The 24,851-nt window shown below is 38.0% G+C and overlaps 1 protein-coding gene across 1 annotated transcript; it reads right to left on the bottom strand.

The window, feature by feature from the left end:
• Positions 1 to 265: 265 nt before the first annotated feature.
• LOC121255006 (urease-like) lies at positions 266 to 11,023 on the bottom strand. The gene is given in 17 exon segments (XM_041155305.1): positions 266 to 614; positions 727 to 798; positions 1,312 to 1,446; positions 1,823 to 1,990; positions 2,575 to 2,733; positions 2,812 to 2,941; positions 7,130 to 7,221; positions 7,318 to 7,455; positions 7,679 to 7,747; positions 7,975 to 8,262; positions 8,352 to 8,712; positions 8,845 to 9,020; positions 9,329 to 9,396; positions 9,399 to 9,438; positions 9,915 to 9,943; positions 10,066 to 10,389; positions 10,720 to 11,023. Coding segments are annotated over 17 exon segments (2,775 nt in total). The 3' UTR covers positions 266 to 392.
• Between the last annotated feature and the right edge of the window lie 13,828 nt (positions 11,024 to 24,851).

Below are 24,851 nucleotides of genomic sequence, written 5' to 3'. Positions count from 1 at the left end.
GATGTTCTTACATACTAGTTTATGTTGGGATCTTTTTAAATCCCGAAACAGTCTAGCCATGAGAAGTTCACGACATTTTTTTACTTAGCAAAACTTTTAAACCCAAAATCATTTGTATCCACGTAAGTCCATTCAAGGAGAGATTTTGTGTTCATTGATTTGTTGCGAGGAAAAAAAAAAACAAAGAGAGTTACAAAATAAAAAGGGCAAGAATTAAAATTAAAGGTCAAGGGAAGAGCGAGGAGTAGTTCAGGTGGAGTAGACATCCAGTCAAAGAGTCTATTAGGAAAGTGCTATTTCGGTTCATTTTGGACGCATCGTCATTTATTTCAGTTTGGAAAGTCTACTTCAAAACATGAACTGGTAGAGGCTCTGACATATTACCAATATGCCTAAAAGAGGAAGTAATTCCGAGAAAGAGGAACGGTGGTGGCTGCAGCACAGGTAAGAACCTCACCATCAGCTGTGACCGTGTATGTCTCTGGGTCCACCGTGATGTTTGGAAGAGCATTGTTGAGTTTCATGTCAGCTTTGGTTAGCTGCCTAACCTTGCTCACAGCTTCTACTCTCTTGTTGAGTCCGTATGCGGCTTTAACTCCAATATTCAAAGCTGCCTGTTTGTAAAGGAGATAAAAGAAAGGAAAACAAACACAAACTTAATTACAAGAAAGAAAGCGAGGGAAAAAAAGAGAGAGGGAGGGGAGAGGGCAAAGTAGAGATTCATGCCTTGCTGACAAAAGCAATGGAGTGAGCACTTCCAGCCTTCCCAAATGCTCCAAACATGGGCCTCATCATTACCTGAAAACGTTATCGCAGTAAGAAATGAGCTTGATGCCATTTATCCTGAATTCTCTGTTCTAATCTCAGCAGAACCACTGAGATTACTGTCAGAATCTGAATAAGATTTTTCTTCATTCATGCAATCTATAACTTTCTTTTGAGTCACCCCTCCCCCCCCCCCCCCCCAAAAAAAAAAATCGAATGCAATTTTTCTAACCATCCAAAAGTATGTGAGACCTTTTAATGGTTGGAAGTTCTCTAAGTAGGTTCACTTATGTCTTAAGTTTTAATTAGTTCATGCATCAAAGTTGGGCACAACCGGCACCTCTGAGTCAGATTTATTATCAAGTTGCAGGTCAATGTTCCAACCCAACAATGAGACGATTTCAAACTGTGGGATGTAATTTCCATTGATGTAGTCAACATTTTATAATATCATAAATTCAAAACAATTGCTCGATGTGGATAAACCATGCTCATCAATCTGTCGTATAACATGCTCCAGAATATAGAAGTCAAAGGAAACTTTACCGGTTCAGGTGTGGGAATGCTTGCGTTTGGATCGCCCATATTAGCCCACGCAACTGCACCACCTTTTACTATCATTTCTGGTTTTGCACCAAAGAAGGATGGCTTCCACAGAACAAGATCGGCCAACTTTCCCACCTGGAGAAACAAATGTTACTAGGAAAAGGGGAAAAATTGATACACTTCATATTAATATAAGAACAATGTTAGAACTTTTGATAGATCATCCAGAACCCACTGGATCCCATCTTCAAGTCAACTGCAATGTCACGATTTGACAGAATTACTGACTACAGTCAACTATATCCAGATTTTGTGATTAGGTATCAACTTACTGTGAATGGGTTGGCTTCCTATATTGGATACGTTTAGGGGGGAACCAACCAACCACTGATGAATTAATCAAAAACCAAACGAGACTGAATCCAAGTGTATGAGTGAACAAGATAAGTGATACATATAGTTTTATTTGGCCCACATTGTATTGAGCTCTTAGATACTAGAACTAGCATACCTCAACTGAGCCAACATATTCAGAAAGCCCATTAGCTATGGCAGGATTTATTGTGTATTTAGCAATGTAACGCTTGATACGAAGATTGTCATTGTCTGGTCCACTAGGGTCAGTCGACCCTCTTTGTAACTTCATCTTGTGGGCAGTTTGCCAAGTTCTGCTAATCACCTGATAACAAAAGATTTTGCAAGACCTCTTCAGATACGAAGACTATTAATGCTGTCATATATAAACATACGGATAAAAAAGACAATATGAGCCACAATAATTAAGGGAAGATTGATAGGACAAACGTTAAGCAGAATTCATCTGTTGGAGTGCACTCAAGAGAATGCTAACATCCCATTGTTAAGTTGCAAACTTAATATAAGATCATAACTTGTCAACATTAAAGCTTGGCAACAAGCACTTCATTTATCATGAGGTGACCCTGTCCTACATCCTCAGTAGGATTTGTGTTGTACGTTTGCCAGAGTCATGTTGAGTGGCTGTATCAGCACCCAGAGCCTGTCTCCATACATTGGAAGATGATTTTTCTTAGTTACCTTTAAAAACAGTGAATGTATCTTATCAATCATAATAACTTGAAATCCACAGTATCAACTAAGCTACCAGGTCTCACGATGTTCTAATGTTTGGTTTGACTGTTTTATCAGACAAGTTCAGAACATCATTGCAAATACTAACAGAATTATTCCTACAAAAACCTCTGCGAGGGAATGAAAAGAGTAAAAAGAAAAGGAATTATTAACCTCTCCAATGCGACCCATAGCTTGTGCATCGGAAGCAATGATGCTAATTGCCCCCATATCATGCAAAATATCCTCTGCAGCAATTGTTTCAGCCCTTATCCTTGATTCAGCAAAAGCAACGTCTTCTGGAATATCTTTTTCGAGGTGATGGCAGACCATCTGTATGTATTAAAACCCAATTGATAACTGGACATTCAGGTTGCACACTGTATCATTATTTCCATTATTTTTGCATACCAGCATGTCAAGATGCTCATCTATAGTGTTGAAAGAAAAAGGCCGTGTGGGGTTCGTAGATGATGGCAGGACATGTTTTACACCACATACTTTAATGATATCTGGAGCATGACCTCCACCAGCACCTTCACTGTCCCAAAGAATCAAGGAAGTAGGACAACCATCAAAAGTTGGAAAGGTTGAAAATAAGGCAAAAAGTAAAAAGTAGATGAACTTCTCGCCTCCTATCAACAAGAGAGAGAATTAAAATCACCTAAAATGCTGCAATCAGTCATAGTTATCAGTCATGACAACCTGAAGCTTAGGAAGGATAGGAAGCAATATGTGAAAATCTGAACTATGGAAAGGGTGAGAAAGTACTCCCGTATGACCAAAAAGGGTAAGATGTCAAAGCCACTTTTAAGTAAAATTCCCATCAAGGGGTATCACGGAAATTAATTCCTCAATAAACAAATACAAAACATTGACGGCTTTGATATCACTATGCAAAAGTAACATTTTAGTTGGCTAACAATAAAGGAGAGGGAGGACGAAAAAAGTCAATAACATATAAGGACATAGAGTAAGTCTACATTGAAGACAGTCAGGAAACCATTTTTCTGACAAGGACACAATATAAAAGGCAGTGGCAAACACCTAATCCAAAACCCAATACACAACAACTCAGTCACTCATAAAGATAGCTATCTGTTAACACTAATTAACTTAGTCCATCTATTTTCTTCTCTCTATGTTTAGAAAGTGCCGACGCGTATATATAGACCAGGCGAAACTTTACCCATGGTGTGAGGAAAAGGAGCCTCAGTCATGTTGCTCCTGAAGAACTAAATTACCGTATGCAACAGCCACAAAAAAAAAAAAAAAAGACGAGACATTGACCAAAAAATGCATTTAATGCCTTGCATAAAGAGCTATAATGCTACACCACTGGTTGTAACGCTCCGATTTTGAAGGTATGGAAAGTTAGCTCTTAATATTTAATATTAACTATAATATCACAATTATAAAATTTAAAAAATTTTATAAAATATTAATTCATTTACTCAGTCCAAATAACTATGTTCTTTCATAGGGACAACAAAGAAATTCTCAATAACATAAATTAAAAATTATCTAAAGACTCGAAAATATCATTAACTCATCAAATCAAAATAACCGAAAATAAATCAATTTGCTAACTACGACTCTCAAATAAGCACTTATATTCTTAGACACTTATTCTACTACGATCATCACACATTGCTAAAACTTCATACTCTTACTCTCTAGCTGAACCATAAAAAATATCTGAAAAATATTTGGAGATAATGGGTGAGTTATCAACAACTCAGTAAGCAGAAAATATATACTAGTGTGTAAACATGAGCATTTATCAAAATTCAGAATGTTGAATAAAATATTTTCTTTCAAAATGCAGAATCAGAATACTTGTTTTCAGAATGGAAAATAATAACATATTACCAAAAATATAAGAGCGAAACTTCTAGAAAACATTCTTATGCAAAATTTTATTTGGCAGAGCATAACTGAACATATTCATCTTATTTTATCATATCAGAATATAGACTATGTTTAACCCCTGTGGTAGGGTTGTGCAAACCACGGTAGCTAACTGAGCAGAAACAAAATGTGAATCCTCCCTTTATTCATTCTCAGAGTCCCGAGTGTGTACATAGGAAAGACCACGCAGAAAATCACTTTGTTTTCAAAGTGGGTGTACCATAAACAGAAAAGTTGGTACCAACCCGAACAGATGCCACATTTTTACACCCGTGGTAAGGTCAGAACAAAACAAAAATAAAAACAGAATGTTATGCCAGAGGTTTTGAGAAATTATATCATATCATATCAGAGTACAAAACATCTTTAGAATAGAACAAAATCATATCACAAAAACATAATTTATGTACAAAATTACATATTCGCTCTCTTTTGCACAGTTCAGAAATAAAATGTAAAAAATAAGCTCATGTCTACACCAGTCATGTCAGAAAAATATTTTATTCTTAAACAGAATCTCATGAGTAATGAAGAACAAATAATTGAGGTAGTTCAAATTTTTTTTTCATAACAAAATATGCATACTTCTAAAAAATCAACCTTAGCTTATTTTATTTTTATGCAAAGTCTAGTATAGGAACCTCGCTTACCTGGATTTCTTAGATTTTTTAGATTTTTTAGAATTTTCTTAAAAAATGCCGAACAATAATTAATCTTCACCTATAAAATAATCATGTAATTCAAGTAAATTTTCAATCAATCACGTATTTCGATATTTAAGCCTAAGCTTCTAAAATAACCTATTTAATTCCTCAAAATCTAAAATTTCATAACCTCAAAATATATCATCACTTTCTAAAATCATCAATGTCCATTTAATAACTTCGACTAAAATATTAAAAATCTAATTTATTTACTATTGAAGTGTAACTATAAAATCTAATAGCAGATAATATAATTATAAAAATTTTGAGTCCAATTTCTTATATTTATAACAGTGAAACTTTAGCTTGATAAAGAAAATCTCGGCGCAATAAAATTATTAAAATAGTTTATAAAACATAATAAAATCAAGTCTAATAAAAAAAAAAACACACACACACACACACACACAAGTCTATCACAATAATGTGTGTCTAATTAATCTTAAAGCCCAACCCACTAAAAAAACACAGCTTACTAGATTTAAACATCAATCAATCAGATAACACTAAGCCCATCAGTATAAGTCTTGTAGTCCATTACAAGCCTTTCCAAAATTTTAAGCGTGTTTTAGAAAATAAAAAGGTAGGAAGGTAAAAACAGACTCTTCTTCTTAACTGATATATCTAATATATAATGTTTCCCTTTTAGTAAACTTTAACAGACACTAAAGAAGACTAAAACATGCTCGGTAGCAGGGGCTTACTCAAGGAGAAACCACACGATAGCGTGCGACGGCTGGACTGGGTAGACAGTGGTGACGCGGCTGGAGAGCAGGTGTGCGGCGGATATGCCGTTAAGCTGGGCTAAGCACGAGAGAAAGAGAAAACAGAGAGTGAGAGAGCGAGGGCCACGACATGCGGGATAGATGTTACCGAGAGGGAGGGTGGTGGTTAGAAGCGGAGGCAGTGCAGTCCTATGGTGCGGGGCGTAGCAAGGGCCGGGTTGTGGTCATTTCCATCGAGAACGGTGGCTGTCATTGGAGATAAGTGGGGTCTTGTTTCCTTTGGCAATGCTATGTTTTTAGAAATAAAAATAGAGGTGTATATGATGGCCAAGCAAACTGTTTTGGCTGACAACGGAGGGACACGAGCATGGAGTTGGGCAGTGGGAAGGTGACTTCTGTCCTTCGAGGGAGGTCTCGTCACGTTGCTCGGGCTGTTGCGCCATGGGGTGGAGGAAAGGGTCCGAGAAGGTTAATCTGGTGGTGCGGCGGCAGTGAGAAACTGAGAGAAAATGGAGAAAAACTGAAGTGGCTGCTGTTCTCCCACAGTGGTTGAACGTGGAGGCTTGCGGGTTGAGTGGTTTCTCGCGTGCAGTGGTGAAAGGCAGCGTTGTGGAGGATCTCGGCACTTTGGGGTGGTTTGTGGAGGTGCAGAAGGCTAGCTGCAGCAACGTGGAGAAGGTGTTGCTTCACTGAAACTGAGGCGGCGGCACTCTAGCTTAGGTTGGAGATGAGCACTACGTGCTTGAGGGGTTGTGCCGTGTGCGTGAAGTGAGTAACGCATATATATGGAAAGAAACTGATAAAAAAATCCTAGAGATGAGAGAAAGTGGCGTGCATGCAAAGGAATAAAATAGACATGAAACCGGGCAGTATGTGGAAAAATAAGGTAACACGGGCTTAGACTTTTTCTGTGAATTATATGCCCTGACTCAAATTAAAAAAAAAAAAAAATACTTGTAAATTCGAAGTGGACTTTTCTTACCTATAAACTCAAAATTTTTGTAAAACGGGCTTGACTAGGCTAGGCTGGGTGTTACACTGGTGGTAACTAGCCCACTAATGTCAAGAAACCAACGTCTTCTAAGGCAAAAGATTGTCATGAGGCAAAAAGGTGGCCAAGAAAATTCCACAAATCCAGCTAGCTTGAACTCCAAGAACAACTTGGAGAGGCTGCAGAATTATCTGAGTAGCGGCTTCTTAGCCCAAATAAATGGTCGGCTATGTTGCTGTGGCTTTCGCGCATAAGAATTTTATAAACCTATTCTTATTCTTATTTATCATCATTTTTTACACAAAATCTAACTTAGAAGACTGAAAACAAATGCCACAAGTATGCACATGCAATTTTCTTTTTTCTGGTTGATATTGCAAGCAGCATGCAAATTGTACCTGTGGTAGGTATGAATAGTTCTTCCTTTAAATGCAGCAATAGAATGTTCAACAAAACCCGATTCATTCAAGGTGTCCGTGTGGATATTAACCTGTCCAAAAAACAGATGAAAAAATTTGGGGAGTGATGTTGAAACTCAAAATGGTTTACATAAATGCAAAAGAAATATTCAAAACGTAAAAAGTGCCTGGATGTCATAATGTTCTGCAACATTCAAAGCATTGTCTATTGCGGCAGGAGTAGTTCCCCAGTCCTCATGCAGCTTCAGTCCCATTGCCCCGGCTCTAATTATTTCATGTAGTTCATCAGGTTTTGCACTGTTCCCCTGAAAACCAAAGATAATAACAGAAGAAAAGTAGAAGAAATCGATAGGGATAGAAGAAAAAAGAAGAAACCCCGGGGGAAGCACTAAGCAGGAAAAGATTTTAGAATTCAAAGTTTGCGCTGCCCATTCATATACATAATGACTAGTAAAAGGTCTTCCTTAAATGTGCAAAGGGGGAAAAAGCAGAGACAAATTTATGAAACCTATAACAAATTGAGCATACTTTTCCCGTAAAACCAAAATTTAGAGGCATCTCGTCAGTTGATTGCAGCATTAACTTCATTTGTGATATTAGAAAAATGAAGTAAAAATTACGGAGAGATCGATGATTGTTTCAGTAATTTTCTTTTAGATCCAGAGGTTACTCAGATTGCTAAGGGACAGACAGCTGAACTCTAGGCACCAAAAAAAATGTACTTCATACATACAAGCATGTCAAGCAGTAATGAATGATAACATGCAACCAGCCCAAAAATATTTGAGTCTGATTCGCTTCAAGTTATTAATTAAGTTTGATACTATGGAATCGAAAAGGCATCTATGCTGTCCAGATATAACATAAGCATAACAAGATGATTGAGCTTCAATACTTTTGTCATCTATATTTAACATGCCACCAATTTTATGAAAGCATAGACACATATCAGTAGTTAAATATTGATGTTTCACAAAAAAGTATTTCCAGTTGGGTAGCTCACCACTTGATATAGCTTCATATGCCAATTGAGGGCATATGAAGTGGACATGACAGTCTATGGCTCCCGCCGTTACAATCATTCCTTCTCCCGCAATAACCTCAGTGTTAACCTTATTATTGAAAAGGGATGAGTATGTGCAATTAAAATGGTGGGTAATTGAACCATCAATACTATCTGCACTGTGAGTATGGCATTTACCCCGATGATAATATTTGAAAACACACCATCCATGATGTCTGGATTGCCTGCTTTCCCAAGGGAAACAATAAAACCATCCTTGATCCCAATATCGGCCTTAAAAATTCCACTACAATCAATTATCACAGCATTTGTAATAACTGTATCCAAAGAATCAACACATGACTGTACCATTCCATCTCTTATAACCTTCCCACCTCCAAAGACACATTCATCACCATAAATGGCAAAATCTCTTTCAATTTCAGCATACAGGTTTGTATCACCAAGCTTAATTTTGTCACCAGTGGTAGGGCCATACTTGTTGACATATTCCTCACGAGAGATTATTTTGGTGAAAGCGGAATGTTCTCCAGTAAGCCTTCACTGCAAATTCAGTTTGAGGTAAGGCTTTTGCATTTATCCTTATCATTAAATGGAACAATTTACTTATTCAACCAATCCAATTGATATCACAAAATACAGTGAAACAAGCAGCACACAATTGCCCAACAGAACGCCTAACCTAGCATTATTTTCTTCCAGATTCCCAAAACCTCTCAAGTTTAAAGCTCCCATGACTTCTCTAAATTTAGCACGATCAACTGGACCATCAGCAATGCCATTTCCTCCTCTGATCACTTTCTTACCTCCAATGCTTACAAGTATGACACTTTTAGTTTCCCCAGGCTGGCCAAACAAAACGTTTGTAGTACTAAGAATGCATAGAGTCAAATAGTCAAATAGCAGAACATGTCTGAACACGTTGATGTAATAAGGGAAAAATAAAACAGTATTCAATTACAATATGGTTTAAAAAAACAAGAAATATTTTGCTAGGGAAAAAATTTCTTACATATGAAGGTCATAAAAAGCCAAAAATATAGGCAGAATATTAATGTACAGGAGAAAAACTACCCCAGAAGTTTTTGCTGTATTTTCTTGGATAATAGCAAATACTTAAAAAAAATTATATCAATGAAGGCTGCAAGTTCAACCTCGAATCGTGTAGCTGTCCCTGCTGGTATGTTTAGGCGCATGCAATATGCTTTCCGTCGACCAAAATCAAGTAGGGATTCACCTCAATAAAGTGATAGTGGCTGCCAACCTGAAACAGCGTGGATTCGGTTTTCCATATATTTACTCAGATAAAGACAATATATATGAGATGTTTACAGGCTCAACCTGTCATATAAATTGGATAATTCAATATTTTAACATGCTGCAAGTAAGAACTACCCAAGAAAAACAATTATGTAGGGTATTTGGCGTCTAATTGGTGAGAGGTCTTTGCTATGGTGTGTACCCAATCTCATTGACACCCGCTGTATGCCAGTAACGCCCTATCCCAGACCCATGTTTGATGTGAGGAGCTCCAAAACTGTCTACGCCCCCAACATAAAATAGACTCGCAACTGACTGTCAACCACGTAAGCTATACAAACCAATTCAGACTACAGAAAGGGTTTCAACTCTCCAAATAACATAGAAAGCTGAAAAAGTAGCAGCCTGCCAGTCAAAATATCTCCGAATGATTTTTTACTTCAAATAAATATCACAATGCAGTATTATAACTCAGAAAACATTCCGAGTTCCATCACCAAATTCTGAAGCTGCAAGGGAATATAGTAGGAAGATGATTGCAGTTAAGTAGACAATTTCCAACTAAATAACCGTGGATAAATGCAAATGAGAGAGAAAGGAAAAGACGAGTAGAGGGGCGACCTGCATTTACGTCCATAGAGAACTTCATACGACGCTGCTTGAATACTTTCCTGGTAATTGTTATTATATGCAAACTCAATAAGGGGTAGATACTTAATCCAACTACCCTTAAATTCCATCACGCACGCTCTAAGCATATCTTCTAGAATTTGAATTGTCCTCTCTGATTGACCATCTGTCAGATTCCCATGTAATCTGACAATCTCTCTAACGTACAATTCTGCCAGTCTATCCACGGAGTACGTCATCTGAATAGGAATAAAATGTGCTGATTTTGATAGTCGATCAACAATCACCCATGCTGCATCTTGACCTCCTAGCGCTTTCGGGAACCCTAAAACAAAGTCCATCCCAATCTCATTCCAAGTACACACTGGAATAGGGAGTGGCTGAAGTGTACCTGAGGGTCTCTGATGCTCTACCTTGACTTGTTGACATGTCAGACACTGTGCTACATATGACACTATCTCTCGCTTCATCCCACTCCACCAATAGTGTTGTTTTAGATCCCGATACATCTTGGTACTCCCCGGATGAACTGTGTAGAGTGAACGATAAGCTTCTCTTAAGATCAAATCTTTGATTACTCTATCATTGGGTACACATAATCTTCCCCTAAATCTCAAGGTGCCATCATCTTACCCTAGAAAATCAGGTCTCTTACCTTCTGCTACTTCTTCTTTAATCTTCATCAATTCTGTATCACTTGCTTGGGCGACCTTAATTTGATCTATCAATGTTGAACCTTGTGTCAAACTATTCATCTTAGCTTGAGTGTCCTGGATTACTTCAATGCCAGCTCGCTCCATGTCTAGTAGAATATGCTTCTGAGGAGTAAACATTGTAGCCAGGGTGCTAGAGGATGACTTCCGACTAAGTGCATCTGCTACGATGTTTGCTTTACCAGGATGGTAGTTAATATTGCAATCATAGTCCTTTAGAAGTTCCAACCATCTCCGTTGCCTCATGTTCAGTTCTTTCTGTGTGAAGAAATATTTCAGACTCTTATGATCGGTATAAATCTCTCACTTTTCACCATAAAGATAATGTCTCCATATCTTCAAAGCAAAAACCACTGCTGCAAGTTCTAGATCATGGGTTGGGTAATTCTGCTCATAACTCTTCAGTTGTCAGGAAGCGTATGAAATAACTTTCCCATTCTGCATTAAAACACAACCTAAACCCTTTAGTGAAGCATCGTTGTATATAACAAATCCTCCATCTCCCGAAGGAACTGTAAGAACTGGTGCCTCACTAATCTTTTCTTCAATTCTTGGAAGCTGTCCTCACACTCATCTGTCCATAGGAACTTCTCATCCTTTCTTGTCAACTTTGTCATCGGAGCTGCTATACTTAAAAATCCTTCTATAAATCTTCTATAGTAGCCAGCGAGGCCTAAGAAACTTCGTACATCATTGACATTACTAGGCTTGGCCAATTTTACCACTGCCTCAACCTTCGCTGGGTCCACTGAAATTCCTTTTGCTGATACCACGTGTCCCAAAAAAGAAATATTTTGTAACCAAAACTCGAATTTCTTAAATTTTGCATACAACTTCTTTTCTCTTAGTGTTTGAAGAGCAATCTTCAAATGCTCCTCATGTTCTCTGCTACTCTGAGAATAAATGAGAATATCGTCGATAAAAACTATCACAAACTGGTCTAAATAATCCTTAAATACCCTATTCATAAGATCTATGAAAGCTGCGGGGCATTAGTTAGACCAATCGGCATAACAAGGAATTCATAGTGTCCATATCGTGTCCGAAAGGCTGTCTTCTGCACATCTGTCTCCTTAACCTTCAATTGGTGGTATCCGGATCACAAATCTATCTTAGAAAAGACTTGGGCTCCCTGAAGTTGATCAAATAAGTCGTCTATCCGGGGTGGAGGGTATCTGTTCTTGATAGTTACTGTATTTAACTCCCTGTAGTCAATACATAAACGCATAGACCCATCCTTCTTCTTCACGAAAAGTATTGGAGCACCCCATGGAGAAACACTGGGGCGTATGAAACCTTTCTCTAGTAACTCTTGTAATTGATCCTTGAGTTCCCTTAGAGCCATGCGGTAGGGTGCTTTAGATATAGGTGCCGTTCCCGGAGTGAGATCAATCGCGAACTCAACTTCTCTATCCTGGGGTAACCCTGGAAGATCTTCAGGTTACACGTCGTTAAAATCTCTAACTACTCTTATGTCTTCAATATTGAGTCCATCTTCTGGTGGTAAGATCAAACTCGCTAGGAATCCCATGCACCCTTGTCTCAAAAGTCGGGTGGCCTGCAAAGCTGAGATTACACGAGGAGGGGAACCTTCTCGTACTGACTGAAAACTAAACTCCTCCCCACTTGTGGATTTAAAGACTACTCTCTTATTAAAGAAATCCACACATGCATGGTACCGGAACAACCAGTCCATTCCCAGAATCACGTCAAATCCAGACATATTAAATATGATTAAGTCCACAGGTAGAATTCTCCCTTGAATCTCTATCGGACATCCAATTAGCACAGAATCACAAATAATATGTTCTCCCGAGGGCGTAGCAACAATTATACTAGGTTCTAGCGGTACAGGTATCTTCTTAGTCAAAGGCGCATAATGATTTGAAATGAAAGAATGAGTAGCACTAGAGTCGAATAAAATGGAGGCATGACGTGAAAACAACGATAATGTGCCTATATGAATGTCATAGCAACTTAGAGCTATCAGGATCATATGATTTATTCATCGTACAAAAGACGCATCTAAATTTAGGATAACAAAAGGTACCTGTGACTACATCATTAGATGAAGCGTCAACAGGGGTGAGGGTATATACTCTTGTCGTAGCTTGCATCTTCTGTCCTCCGCTCCTACCTGGTTCCCCAGGTTTCTTAATTGGGCAGTCCCGAGCTAGATGGTTTGGCTTCCCACACTTGAAACACACGTTCTGGCCATACATACACTTTCCCAAATGTCGTTTCCCACATGTTACACACGTGGGGTAAGTTTGCCCTGCTGGTGATTGCCCTTGACGATTCTCGATGTGAGGCCTCATGTCTTTATGCGACATTGTCTGGAGTTGTTGCTGTTGCTGGCGCTTCCTTTGGTTGTTGTACTCAATGCTCTCTTGGAGGTCTTCTTCAGCAATGGTAGCTCGGGTGACTAGCTCCGTGAAACTCCGAATCCTGAGAGTACGCACACGTTCTCGAATTCTATGATCCAGCCGCGCTCGAATTTTTCAGCTTTCTTTTCCTCATCCGGAATTAAGTAACTGGCGAAACGGGAAAGCTCCATGAATTTCGTAGCATACTGTGCTACCATCATCGTTCCTTGGGTGAGATCCATAAATTCGGGAGCTCTCGACTCCCGAAGGGTTCGTGGGAAGAAGTGATCTAGAAAGATTCTCTTGAAATGTTCCCAAGAAATGGGGACTGCTTCCCCCAATTCCAACTGAACCAAAGCCTGAGTCGACTTCCACCACTTGTTTGCCATGTCAGTCAAATGGTAAGTGGCATATTTCACATTCTGATCATCCGTGCAGTAGAACGCTTCGAAAATCTGCTCTATACGTTCAATCTAGCTTTCTGCATCTAAGGAATTCAATATGCCATCGAAAGCAGGGGGATGTTGGTGGGAAAATTGCTCCAAGGTACAACCGGCCTATGGAGCTCTAGGCGCCATAAATTGGCCGTTAACTATTGATTGGAAGAATTGGGTAGCAGCTGCGACAAGAGGGTGCGGGTTATCATTCTGATTAGATCTAGAGGATCCCTCTCGATTTGGGTGATTTCTAGTGCCGGGGCCATGATCTATGTCTAGATGTCATAGTAACAATTATCTAGTATTTGATAAGAATGCAAAAAAAATAATGACAATAAAACAACTACAATGATGGTTCTAACTAGTAAAAACCATAAAGTATTCAACCCTAAATAAAAACAAACCTTGATTACTCACGAGCAGGCTAGGAGCATCCTAGGTAACTTAACCTTTCTTTAGAAAATTTATAATTTTTTTTTCCAAAAAGTCTACAGGTCTCGACCGGCTCTGATACCAAATTGTATCGCTCCAATGGAAGGCCCAAATCACATGACCTATACTCCAAAAGGACTAGTCAATGATACAATTGAAGCCCCATTGGAACCTTATAAAGAGCAAGAACTTCTCTTTCCCAAGCAATGTGGGATTCTATACACCACCTACCCTTATCCATATTATATGGGGTATCACACCTACACTAGGTGGGCAAACTCACTAGCCCTATCGTCTCTGACTAAGCTTGGGAAGAAATGATCAAAGAAGATTTACTTGACGTGGGGCCAACTAACTACTCCATCCCCGTTAGCTTCCCTGATGGTTCTCTCTGATATCCACCATCTCTTTGCTTCCCTGTCAGCTTGAAGGCCTAGTACAGTACTTTTTCTATTCATCAGTGCAATTCAGGATGTGAAGAATTTCCTCGATGTCTTGAATCTAGTCCTCTACTAGGGTTGGGTTGCCTCGCCTATCAAAGGTGGGAGGATGCATCCGATTGAACTACTCTATGGTGCATCCACCCTTATCACTTGTCGCGTTCAAGTTGCCAAGATCACGGTGACGAACTGTCATCTTAAAAGTCTCATACTTGGTTAAACATTTCAAATGGAGTATTCAAAATAATGATTTTAAATGTAATTGTAACTACTGAATAAGATATATATGTATATATTTATATATATGACAAATCATTTTTTTTTCATACTCGCTCTTTCCCATATACTTTTTTTTTTTTTTTATATTTTTTATAAGTAAGAAGTTTTAGTGATCCATGTAAATAGGCAATGTCCAAGTACACATAAAGTATACAAGAAAAAAGCCTAATTACAAACTACCCGCTACGAAAAGTAGCATAAAAGTCATTAAAGCTAGCTCCATTCCATACTATGGATGAAGCTGAAAGCAACAATGTGTGATAGAAGAAGGATCTGAAACCATATGGGGAACGTTCCCTATTTTCAAAATATCGACCATTTCTTTCGATCCATGTACACCACATTAAACATAGGGGCACCATCTTCCAAACAGCTGCAATATTACGATGACCCCGAATCCCTCACCAACACCACAATAAATCCAACACCCTCCTAGGCATAACCCATGCTATACTGAGCCTAGTGAAGATGTCATCCCATAGAGTTTTTACTACTTCACAATGGAGAAGCAGGTGGTCTGCTGATTTGCTACTGTGTTTACACATGAAGCACCAATCTGTTAAGTAGAAGCCGCACTTTTTAAGCTTATCAATGGTCAATAATTTCCCATGGGATGCCAACTAGCCAAAGAAAGCTATTGAACCATATTAAAGTAAACCTACCTCTCAATAATATATCAACTATAAATCACACCATTTTAATTAAAGCCTATGTACTAAAATTCACATCCGATAATTTTTAACTTGCCCTCCAGACAAAATTACATTATTGCTCAAAATTTAAACCCCACATTTGGCCATTTCATATATTAGAGTCCACCAAATCTGAAGCCTGGTATCCGTTCAAGCTTATGTACAGGTCTAAAATTTGAACACTAAATTCTTATCTAATACCTCAAATTTCAAAGCACATATTTCTTAAAGCTTGTCGATAATAAACCTTAAGTCTTATTAATGTCATTTCCTACCATCTACACAATAAGCCTTCCAAATCTAAAACCTCGAGTGTCTTGAAAATCATTTTCTTAAAATATGCCAAATCTAGAACCTCAGATTTCGTGGGACACATTCCATAGATATGTAGATGCTAAAACCTTAAATATCGTTAGAATATGCAATTGTCTACGCCTCAAATTTTAAAATTGTTACCTAACCCACAAATATTCAAAGCCTCAAATGTTTTAGTCTACAGAACCTCAGATCTCTTCAAACTGATTTTTTTTTTTTAATTTTTATTTTATAAGTAAGAAGAAATATATTAGATCAGGAAAAGGGCAAGGCCCGAGTACACAAGGGGTATACAGAAGTGCCTAGGTACAAGTTAAGGACTGCGAAAAGCAACATAAAGGTCATGGAAAGAAGTGTCATTCAGTATAATAGAAGAGGCCCAAAGTAATAAAGTGTGATAAAAAAAAGTCCCTAAGCCCTGCCGGTGCATGCTCATTCTCCTCAAAACAACGACTATTCCTTTCTTTCCAAGTGCACCACATTAGACAAAGAGGCACCATTTTCCAAATGACTGTGATCTGTCCCGTACCTCGGAGTCCTCTCTAACTTGCCAAAAGCTCTTTCACACTTCTAGTCATTACCCATGCCATACCTAGCCTTGTGAAGATGTCATCCCATAGAACCTTAACTACTTCGCAATGAAGGAGTAGATGATCCGTTAACTCACTATCGTGTTTGCACATAAAGCACCAGTCTGTTAGGTAGAGGCCGCACCTTCTCAGTTTATCTATAGTCAAAATACTCCCATGAGATGCTAGCCAAACAAAAAAAGCAACTTTTGATGGAGCTTTAGTCCTCCAAATGCACTTCCATGGGAATGTGTTGGAGGGGTGTGTCGATAAAATCTTGAAAAAGGAACGCATTGAGAATCTCTTATTCCCTGAGGGTGACCAAAGCAAGCGATCCTCTCCATCAGCATGTAGACTCAGTGTGTGCAATGCGTTGTAAAAATTAGTAATATCCCCCAGCTCCTAATCCTGCGCCGTTCTAATGAATCTCATTGACCACTGGGCGAAGTTGTCTAGATTGTCAGCAACTGTAGCTTACTTATCGAACGCAATTCTAAATTGGGAGGGAAAAGTGGTCTTTAGAGCAACCTCGCCACACCAAGTGTTGTGCCAGAAACTGACTTGAGTGCCTCTGCCCACTGCAAACCTATAGTTAGTAAGAAAATATGCCCAGCCATTGCTTATAAATTTCAACAAACCCACGCCATAGATCCCTCTTACTTCATTGGAACACCAACCTCCTCGCATGCACCCATATTTAACATCCATAATCTCCCTCCAAAGAGCATCTTTTTCCCTATGGTACCGCCATAACCATTTACCTAGTAGAACCTTGTTGAAAGTTCTCAAATTACAAAGCCCCAAGCCACCATTACACAAAGATGTACATACCTTATCCCATTTAATCAAATGGAATTTTTTTGTGTCCTCCAAACTGCCCCATAAGAAATCACGGAAGATCTTCTCTAGTCTATGCGCCACACCTGGGGCAAGGGGAATAATGAGAGAAAATATGTGGGTAGATTAGAAAGTGTGATCTTAATAAGGGTGACTCTGCCACCTTTGGACAAATAAAGACGCTTCCAACCCGCTAGTTTGCGCTCAGTTTTCTCGATAATCCCATCCCACATTGCCTTGGATTTGTGAGGGGCCTCCAGAGGGAGTCCAAGATACTTTGTGGGCAAGGATGACACCTTGCAGCCCAGTAGATCAGCCAATACGCTTAGGTTTTCAACCGCACCGACTTGTACAATTTTAGATTTTGCATGATTGACCTTGAGACCAGAGACGACTTCAAAATAGAGCAAGAGAGCTCTTAGGGAGCGAATCTGATTAGGATCTGGCTCACAAAAATCAACATGTCGTTGGCAAAGAGAAGATGAGAAATTGAGAGATTACCATGAGTGGAGCCACCAACTGAGAAGCCCGAGATGAAACCCCCCTCCACCATTCCATTCAACATTCTACTTAAGACATCCATTACTAAGATGAAGAGGAGAGGTGATAAAGGGTCCCCTTGCCTCAATCCCCGAGAACTATTAAAGAAGCCTTCAGGAGTGCCATTCACCAAAACAGAAAAACTGACTGTAGTGATACAATGCTTCATCCATTAGCACCATCTTTCCCCAAAGCTTTACCTGCCAAGTATGTACGCCCAGAAATCCCAATTTACATGATCAAAAGCTTTCTCCATATCCAAGTTGCATAAGATACCTAGGATGCCAGCTTTAATTCGACTTTCCAAACATTCGTTAGTAATGAGGACTGAGTCAAGCATTTACCTCCCTTTTACAAAGGTGTTTTGGGACTTTGATATGATCGTCCCCATCACTGCTCTCATCTGCTTGGCTAGCACTTTGGAGATGATTTTATAAACCCCACTCACAAGCTAATGGGGCGAAAATCTTGCACCTTTACCGACCTTGCCCTTTTTGGAATAAGGGCGATAAGAAAAGTATTGAGACTTCTCTCAAATTTCAAGAAGGAGTGAAATTCGAGAAATACCTTCATGATATCCTCCTTAACAATGTCCTAGCTAGCCTGAAAGAAAGCCATTGTGAAACCATCTGGGCCTGAGGCCTTGTCTTTATCCATCCCTTTTAGCACAAGAAACACCTCATCCTTTTCAAAAGGCCTTTCCAACCACACTGCACTTGATGAATCGATAGAATCAAGCCCATCTACCTTGGGCCGCCAGGGATGTTGCTCCTTGAGGAGTTGGTCATAGAAGTGGACTATGTGTTCCTTGATGGCTACCCTTTCTGATATGATCCTCCCTTCAGAATGTAGAACCTCAATGGTGTTGGTTCTTCTATGAGAGTTAGCAACACGATGGAAGAATTTAGTGCTCTTATACCCTTCCTTCTAGGGCTGAGCAAAAATCAGAAAATCCGACTCCGACTCCGGCTCCGCTCCGACTCCGACAAGTCGGAGTCGGAGTCGGAGGTTTTTTCCTCCTAGAAGTCGGAGTCGGAGTCGGAGTCGGATTTTCGGATGAACCGACTCCGGCTCCGCTCCGATCCGACTCCGACCCTCCGCCTCCGACTCCGACTCCGATTGTCCCTCCGACTCCGCCTCCGACTCCGCCTCCGATTTTATATATATTTTATAAGAAGATGTGTTTTTCTATATATTAATTATTTAAATTTTATACAACTATATCTTATATAGTTAATTAAACTCAATAATATTCTAGTTAAATAATATATTTATACTATAATATATGGACTAAATTGACTAATAATAGTTTAGTATATAACTAGATGTAAATATCATACTATTACAAATTTACAATATTACTAAATACTACCATGCAACACTAAATTACTAATGTATAAATATAATAGCATATAATACTAATGTATATATAATATATCATAAACACTAAGAATCTAAGATGCATAATAACATCGACATGTAATATTGTAATACTAATGTATAAACACTAATCTATAAATTTATAATAACATATAATATTAATGTATAATAACTAAAGTATTATTCATATAAATTACTAATAGTATTAATTACTATATATAAATTAGTAAACCACTTTAAGCCTATATATAAATTACTATATAAATCACTATAGTATTAATTACTAATATTATATTACAGTATTACTATATGATACTATTAACTATAGTGATATACTAGTATTAGATATTAGTGTACTAATACAATCAGTGATATAGTCAGTATAACATTTATACTAATACTATTATATAGTTATACTAAATTAAAATCACTATAGCAAACACTAATATATAATTATGCTAATCATCATAACTAATACTAATACTAATATAGACTATAGTTATAACTTATAGTATTATAACTATACTAAATTATTATAACTTATACTAATATAGTTATACTAAAATTTAAATCACTATAAGTAATACTAATATAGTTATATTACTATAGGGTACTATTAACTATAGCAATATACTAGTATTAGTATACTAATACTAATTACTATTAGTGATATAGTTAGTATAATATTAATACTAATACTATTATATAGTATTAATATCACTATTAGTATAATATATAGTATTAATAATAACTAATACTAATATAACTATTAGTATAACTAATATCACTACTAGTATAACTAATATTAATACTAATACTAATACTATTAGTGTCTTACTAATATTTATATATATTAATATATATATCAAGTATAAGAATTAAGAGGTTAGAGATTTAATCTATATACATATATATATAATATATCAAGTATATTAGTGTATTACTAAATTACTAATATTTCTTATACGGTACCTTTTTTTTAATATTCATATATAATAATATATATATCATATATTTTTTTATGAATCTTAATATATATATATAATAGATAAAATAGATTTTATACTACTAATATATATAATACGGCGCCGTTTAGATTTATACTTATACTTCCCCCCCTTTTCAATTTCATCTTCATGTGATTCGGTGAATTAGGGCTAAATAGGCATAGCTAATGCATTTCGGCTGAATCGCTGATGAGACTCTGTCCCTCTCTCGCGCAGCGCCGCAGCACAGTCCCGCAGCCCTCCCTTCCCTCTCGCGCAGCAGCAGCCCTCTCTTGTAGTCGTAGACTAACACAACTCTCTCACGCAGCACTCTCTCGCACCGGCACAGCAATCTCTCGAGTCTAGCCTTGCCGCACAGCCCTCTCGTGGAGCCCCTCCCTCGCGTAGGCGCAACCCAGAACCCTCTCGCGGAGCCCCTCCCTCACGCAGCCCTCTCGCGGAGCTCCTCCCTCGCGGTGGCGCAGCCCTCTTGCGGAGCCCCTCTCTTGCACAGCCCCCCTCTCGCTCAGCTCCTCTCGGCTCTCGGTAGATTGATCATTGATTTTTTCTATGTTTATTTTGATCATTGATTTTTTCTATGTTTATTTTGATCATTGATTTTTTCTATGTTTATTTCTAAATTTGGCATTATAGTTTAATTCATAACAAAATGATCTCCATAATTTTTGGCATTCATGCAAACACAACACTCATCAGTCATCAAGTTTGGGTTTATTTTGTTGATTGTTGATTGGGGAATCTGTTACCCAAAAGGGCCAAAAATATGTAATTTTTGATGTTGTTTTAGTGGTGCTTTCGTTTATATTGTTGAATGTTGGGTCTGATTTTTTTTTCTATTTTTCTGTTTAAGATGAGTATATATTTTCTCAAATATATTTATGTTTTAGTGATTGTAAAACATCCACTAGTTGAGTTAATGAGTTTGTATTATGCTTTTAAGGCTATGTTTGGCTGTTTTAGTGATTGTCTTAATCGTATGATTTTTTTTGTTTGTTGTGGTTTAGTTCTTAAATCATGAATATAGAAGGCACAAACACTCCTACATCCACAGCTGCATCTTCCCCTGGCATCCCAGAACAGTCTATTGATGCTCCATGTCCCATAGTTGAAGAGTCTAGCGGACCAATAGAATCTTCGGTAGGCACTCCTAGTGCCTTCTGTTCTAATCCTCGCCCTCCACTTGGTAGTAGAGTTCCTAAGAACAGGTCTTTGGTATGGGTCCACTTCACAAGAGTGCCCGATTGTGATCCCGAAGAGCCTATAGCTACTTGTAACCATTGTGGGAGGCAATGGAAATGCCATCCCAAACGGCAAGGCACTTCGGCCATGAAAACACACATCCAACTTTGCCCCAAAAACCGTAAGAGTAAGTTGGACAAGACTCAAACATTCTTGGTCCCAGAAGCAAGAATTGAAGGCCAAGGGGAGAAGAGCTTAGGAATGACCAAGTACAATGAGAAAAAAATCCGGGCAACTCTTGCTAGGATGGTGATAGTGGATGAGTTACCCTTTAGGGTTGTTGAGGGCCAAGGGTTTCGGGAATACACTAAATCCCTTGATCCTAGGTTTTCAATTCCTTCTCGATTTACCGTAATGCGTGATTGTATGAGGCTATTCTTGAAAGAGAAGGATAGCTTGAAGAAAATGTTTATGACCACCAAACAAAGAGTGTGCTTGACCACCGACACTTGGACTTCTATCCAAAATATTAATTACATGTGTGTGACCGCTCACTTTATTGATAGTGATTGGAACTTGCAGAAGCGAATCATTTCATTTGTTCGGATTAGCGACCACAAGGGGGCAACGATTGGGAGGGAGTTGGAGGAGTGTATGCTTGATTGGGGCATTGACAAAATCCTTACAATTACCGTGGACAATGCTACCTCTAACGACTCTGCTATTGATTGGTTGAGAACAAGGGAAATAGGAAGTGAGGATTGTGTTGCAGCTCACGAGTTTATTCACATGAGGTGTACAGCACACATCTTAAACCTTATTGTGAGTGAAGGTTTGAAAGATGTTGATGACTCGATCATAAGAGTAAGAAATTTGATTAAGTATGTGAAGTCTTCTCCCCAAAGACTTGTCACTTTCAAGTCTTGTGGTGATAGGTCAAAAGTGTCATGTTCTAGTTTCTTGTGTCTTGACGTGCCTACTAGATGGAACTTGACTTTTCTTATGTTGGACGTGGCTGAGAAGTATCAAAAAGCATTCCAACTTTTGCTTGATGAGGATCCTTACTCACGAGTTTATTTGTCTGAGGATGGGCATGGGAAAAAGGGTCTAGGAGCTCCTGGGGCTGATGATTGGGAGACCATAAGAAACTTTTCAAAGTTTCTTCATGTATTTTATAATGTCACCCTGCGTATTTCTGGTACACTATATGTCACATCAAATTTGTATGTCCAAGAGCTCATTAATATTCATAAAAACTTGAATACTTTTTGTAACAATAGTAATCGACGCTTGAGTTCAATGGCTTTGAGAATGAAGACAAAGTATAATAAATATTGGGGTGATCTAGAAAAAATAAATCGATTGTTGTTTGTTGCTGCCATTCTTGATCCACGGTACAAATTGGTTGCTCAAGCATATTGGTTCAACAAAACATTGGGCGATGAGAGGAGTGAGGAATTTGTTGGACTCCTCAAGAGGGATATGGAATATTTGTATGAACAATATGTAGGATTTTGTGGTGGTTGCGTAACTGGGTCTAAGTCAACTCGGAGTCGGAGTGGTGAGGCTAGTGCATCAATGGGGAGTAGTAGTAGTAGTGCCTGTAATGATGATGATCCCATGGACTTTTTGTTGGGATTCCATAAAGATCGAAAATCAGCATCCTTGATGGATTGTAAGTCTGAACTAGAGCGGTATTTGTTGGAGGATGTTGAGGTTCCTATGGGAAATTTTGAAATTTTGGTATGGTGGAAAGTCAACTCAAGCAAATATCCAGTTCTTGCTCTAATGGCAAGAGATATCTTGGCCATTCCGATCACCATCGTTGCATCTGAGTCGGCATTTAGCACAGGAGGCCGTGTCCTGGATCCATTTAGGAGTTCTTTGGCTCCTAGAACTGTCGAAGCTCTTGTGTTCACACAAAACTGGTTGAAGTCAACTCCTATATGCTTGAGTCAAAATTATACGGATGCCATTGATGATGTGGAGAGTTATAAGTTAGACTCAGGTAATGTATGTAGAGATTTTTTTAAGTTGTTATATATGTTGATTTTGCCATTTTCTGATACTAACCTCCTATACTTTAACATCTTAATGTAGAATTAATCACTGGTATGGCCAACTTACTTCGTGAAGATGATTGACAATTTGACATATTGAGCATTTGAGGTTTGAGTTACTATCCAAAATACTAAATGCTTCATGCTGAATTCTGTTTACTTTTCAAAGATAACTCTGCTATTTACTTCTACTTTGTTTATACCATAAGTTTATATTTATTTAAGTTTCCGAGACCTTAGTTCAAAAAAGCTAAATGGATCCATTCCTCCTAATAGGTTTTTTGAGAATATTACAACTATATAAGATTTTGCATCTTCCTAATAAGATGTAATATACATGTTTTTTATATTTGTTTAAATTTTTTTTTCATATGATATTAAAGTTGGGTTGTTTTCCTTACTAATATTCTTTTTTTTTTCCTTTTCAGGCACAACTTGAAAGTTGGAAGTTGGAACATATGGAAGTTTCTAACATTTAATATATTTTGGTTCATTTGTTGGGCATTTAGAATATTGTAATTTGGAAGTTTGTAATTTATTCTATTTTGGTGCATTTGAAAGTTTGTAATTAAATATTTAAATGTTCTTGGGAACATTTATTTTGGTTGGCTCTTAGAATATCTTGGATTTTTTTTATTGTTAGAATGATGTGGATATCAGGATATGGATGATATCATGATGGGAGTACATGTCAAAATAGAACTTTCTTTTTAATTTTTATGGATGATGGATGGTAGGTGTGATATGTGAATGTTTATTGTAGTGATTACTATTTAGTTGGATGTGGATATCAGGATATGGATGATGAGAGTATATGTAAAAATAGGATTTTTTTTTTTTTTTTTTACTTTTTGAATGCATGTTAGTATATTACTTATTTTATTTAGTTGTATTTTTTGTTATAATCAAAAGTTTAATTAGTTTAGATTGTAATGTTGAGAAAATTGAAATTTAAAAGTCCACAATTTTTTTTTAAAAGTAGGTCAAATATGAAGTTAAAAAAGATTAAAAAAAAAAATCAAAAAATCTGACTCCGCTCCGACAAGTCGGAGTCGGAGTCGGAGCAGATTTTGCACATCTCGGAGTCGGAGTCAGAGGTCGAATTCGACCTCCGACAAAGTCGGAGTCTGAGTCGGAGGTTGGGCCCTCCGACTCCGAAACAGGCGGTGCTCAGCCCTACTTCCTTCAATCAAAGAGCCCGAAATTTTTGTCTCCAAGATATCTCCTCCAAAAGCATGATTTTCTCCAGTTCAGCTACAACAATCAATTTCCTTTCCTTCTCATTGGCTGTGAGGGCCCTAGTCACCTCTTTTTCCTCGAATCGCTGCAGTTCTTGGAAGAATTATGCCTTTGGTCATTTAGATTCCTAAAGACTTCCAAGTTCCATGTCCTCATGTTATTTTTCAAGGCTTTAAGTTTTCCGGCTAAGACAAAATTGGGAGTGCCCGAGATCTAATAGGAGGACCACCATGATATGATTTTGCCCATGAACCCCTCCACTTTCAGCCACATATTCTCAAATTTGAAATATCTCTAAACTG

This window comes from Juglans microcarpa x Juglans regia, chromosome 3D, assembly GCF_004785595.1.
Source record: "Juglans microcarpa x Juglans regia isolate MS1-56 chromosome 3D, Jm3101_v1.0, whole genome shotgun sequence".
NCBI classification, from domain to species: domain Eukaryota; kingdom Viridiplantae; phylum Streptophyta; class Magnoliopsida; order Fagales; family Juglandaceae; genus Juglans; species Juglans microcarpa x Juglans regia.
Note: the sequence above shows the minus strand (reverse complement) of the source record. Positions and strands in the feature narration are given on the sequence as shown.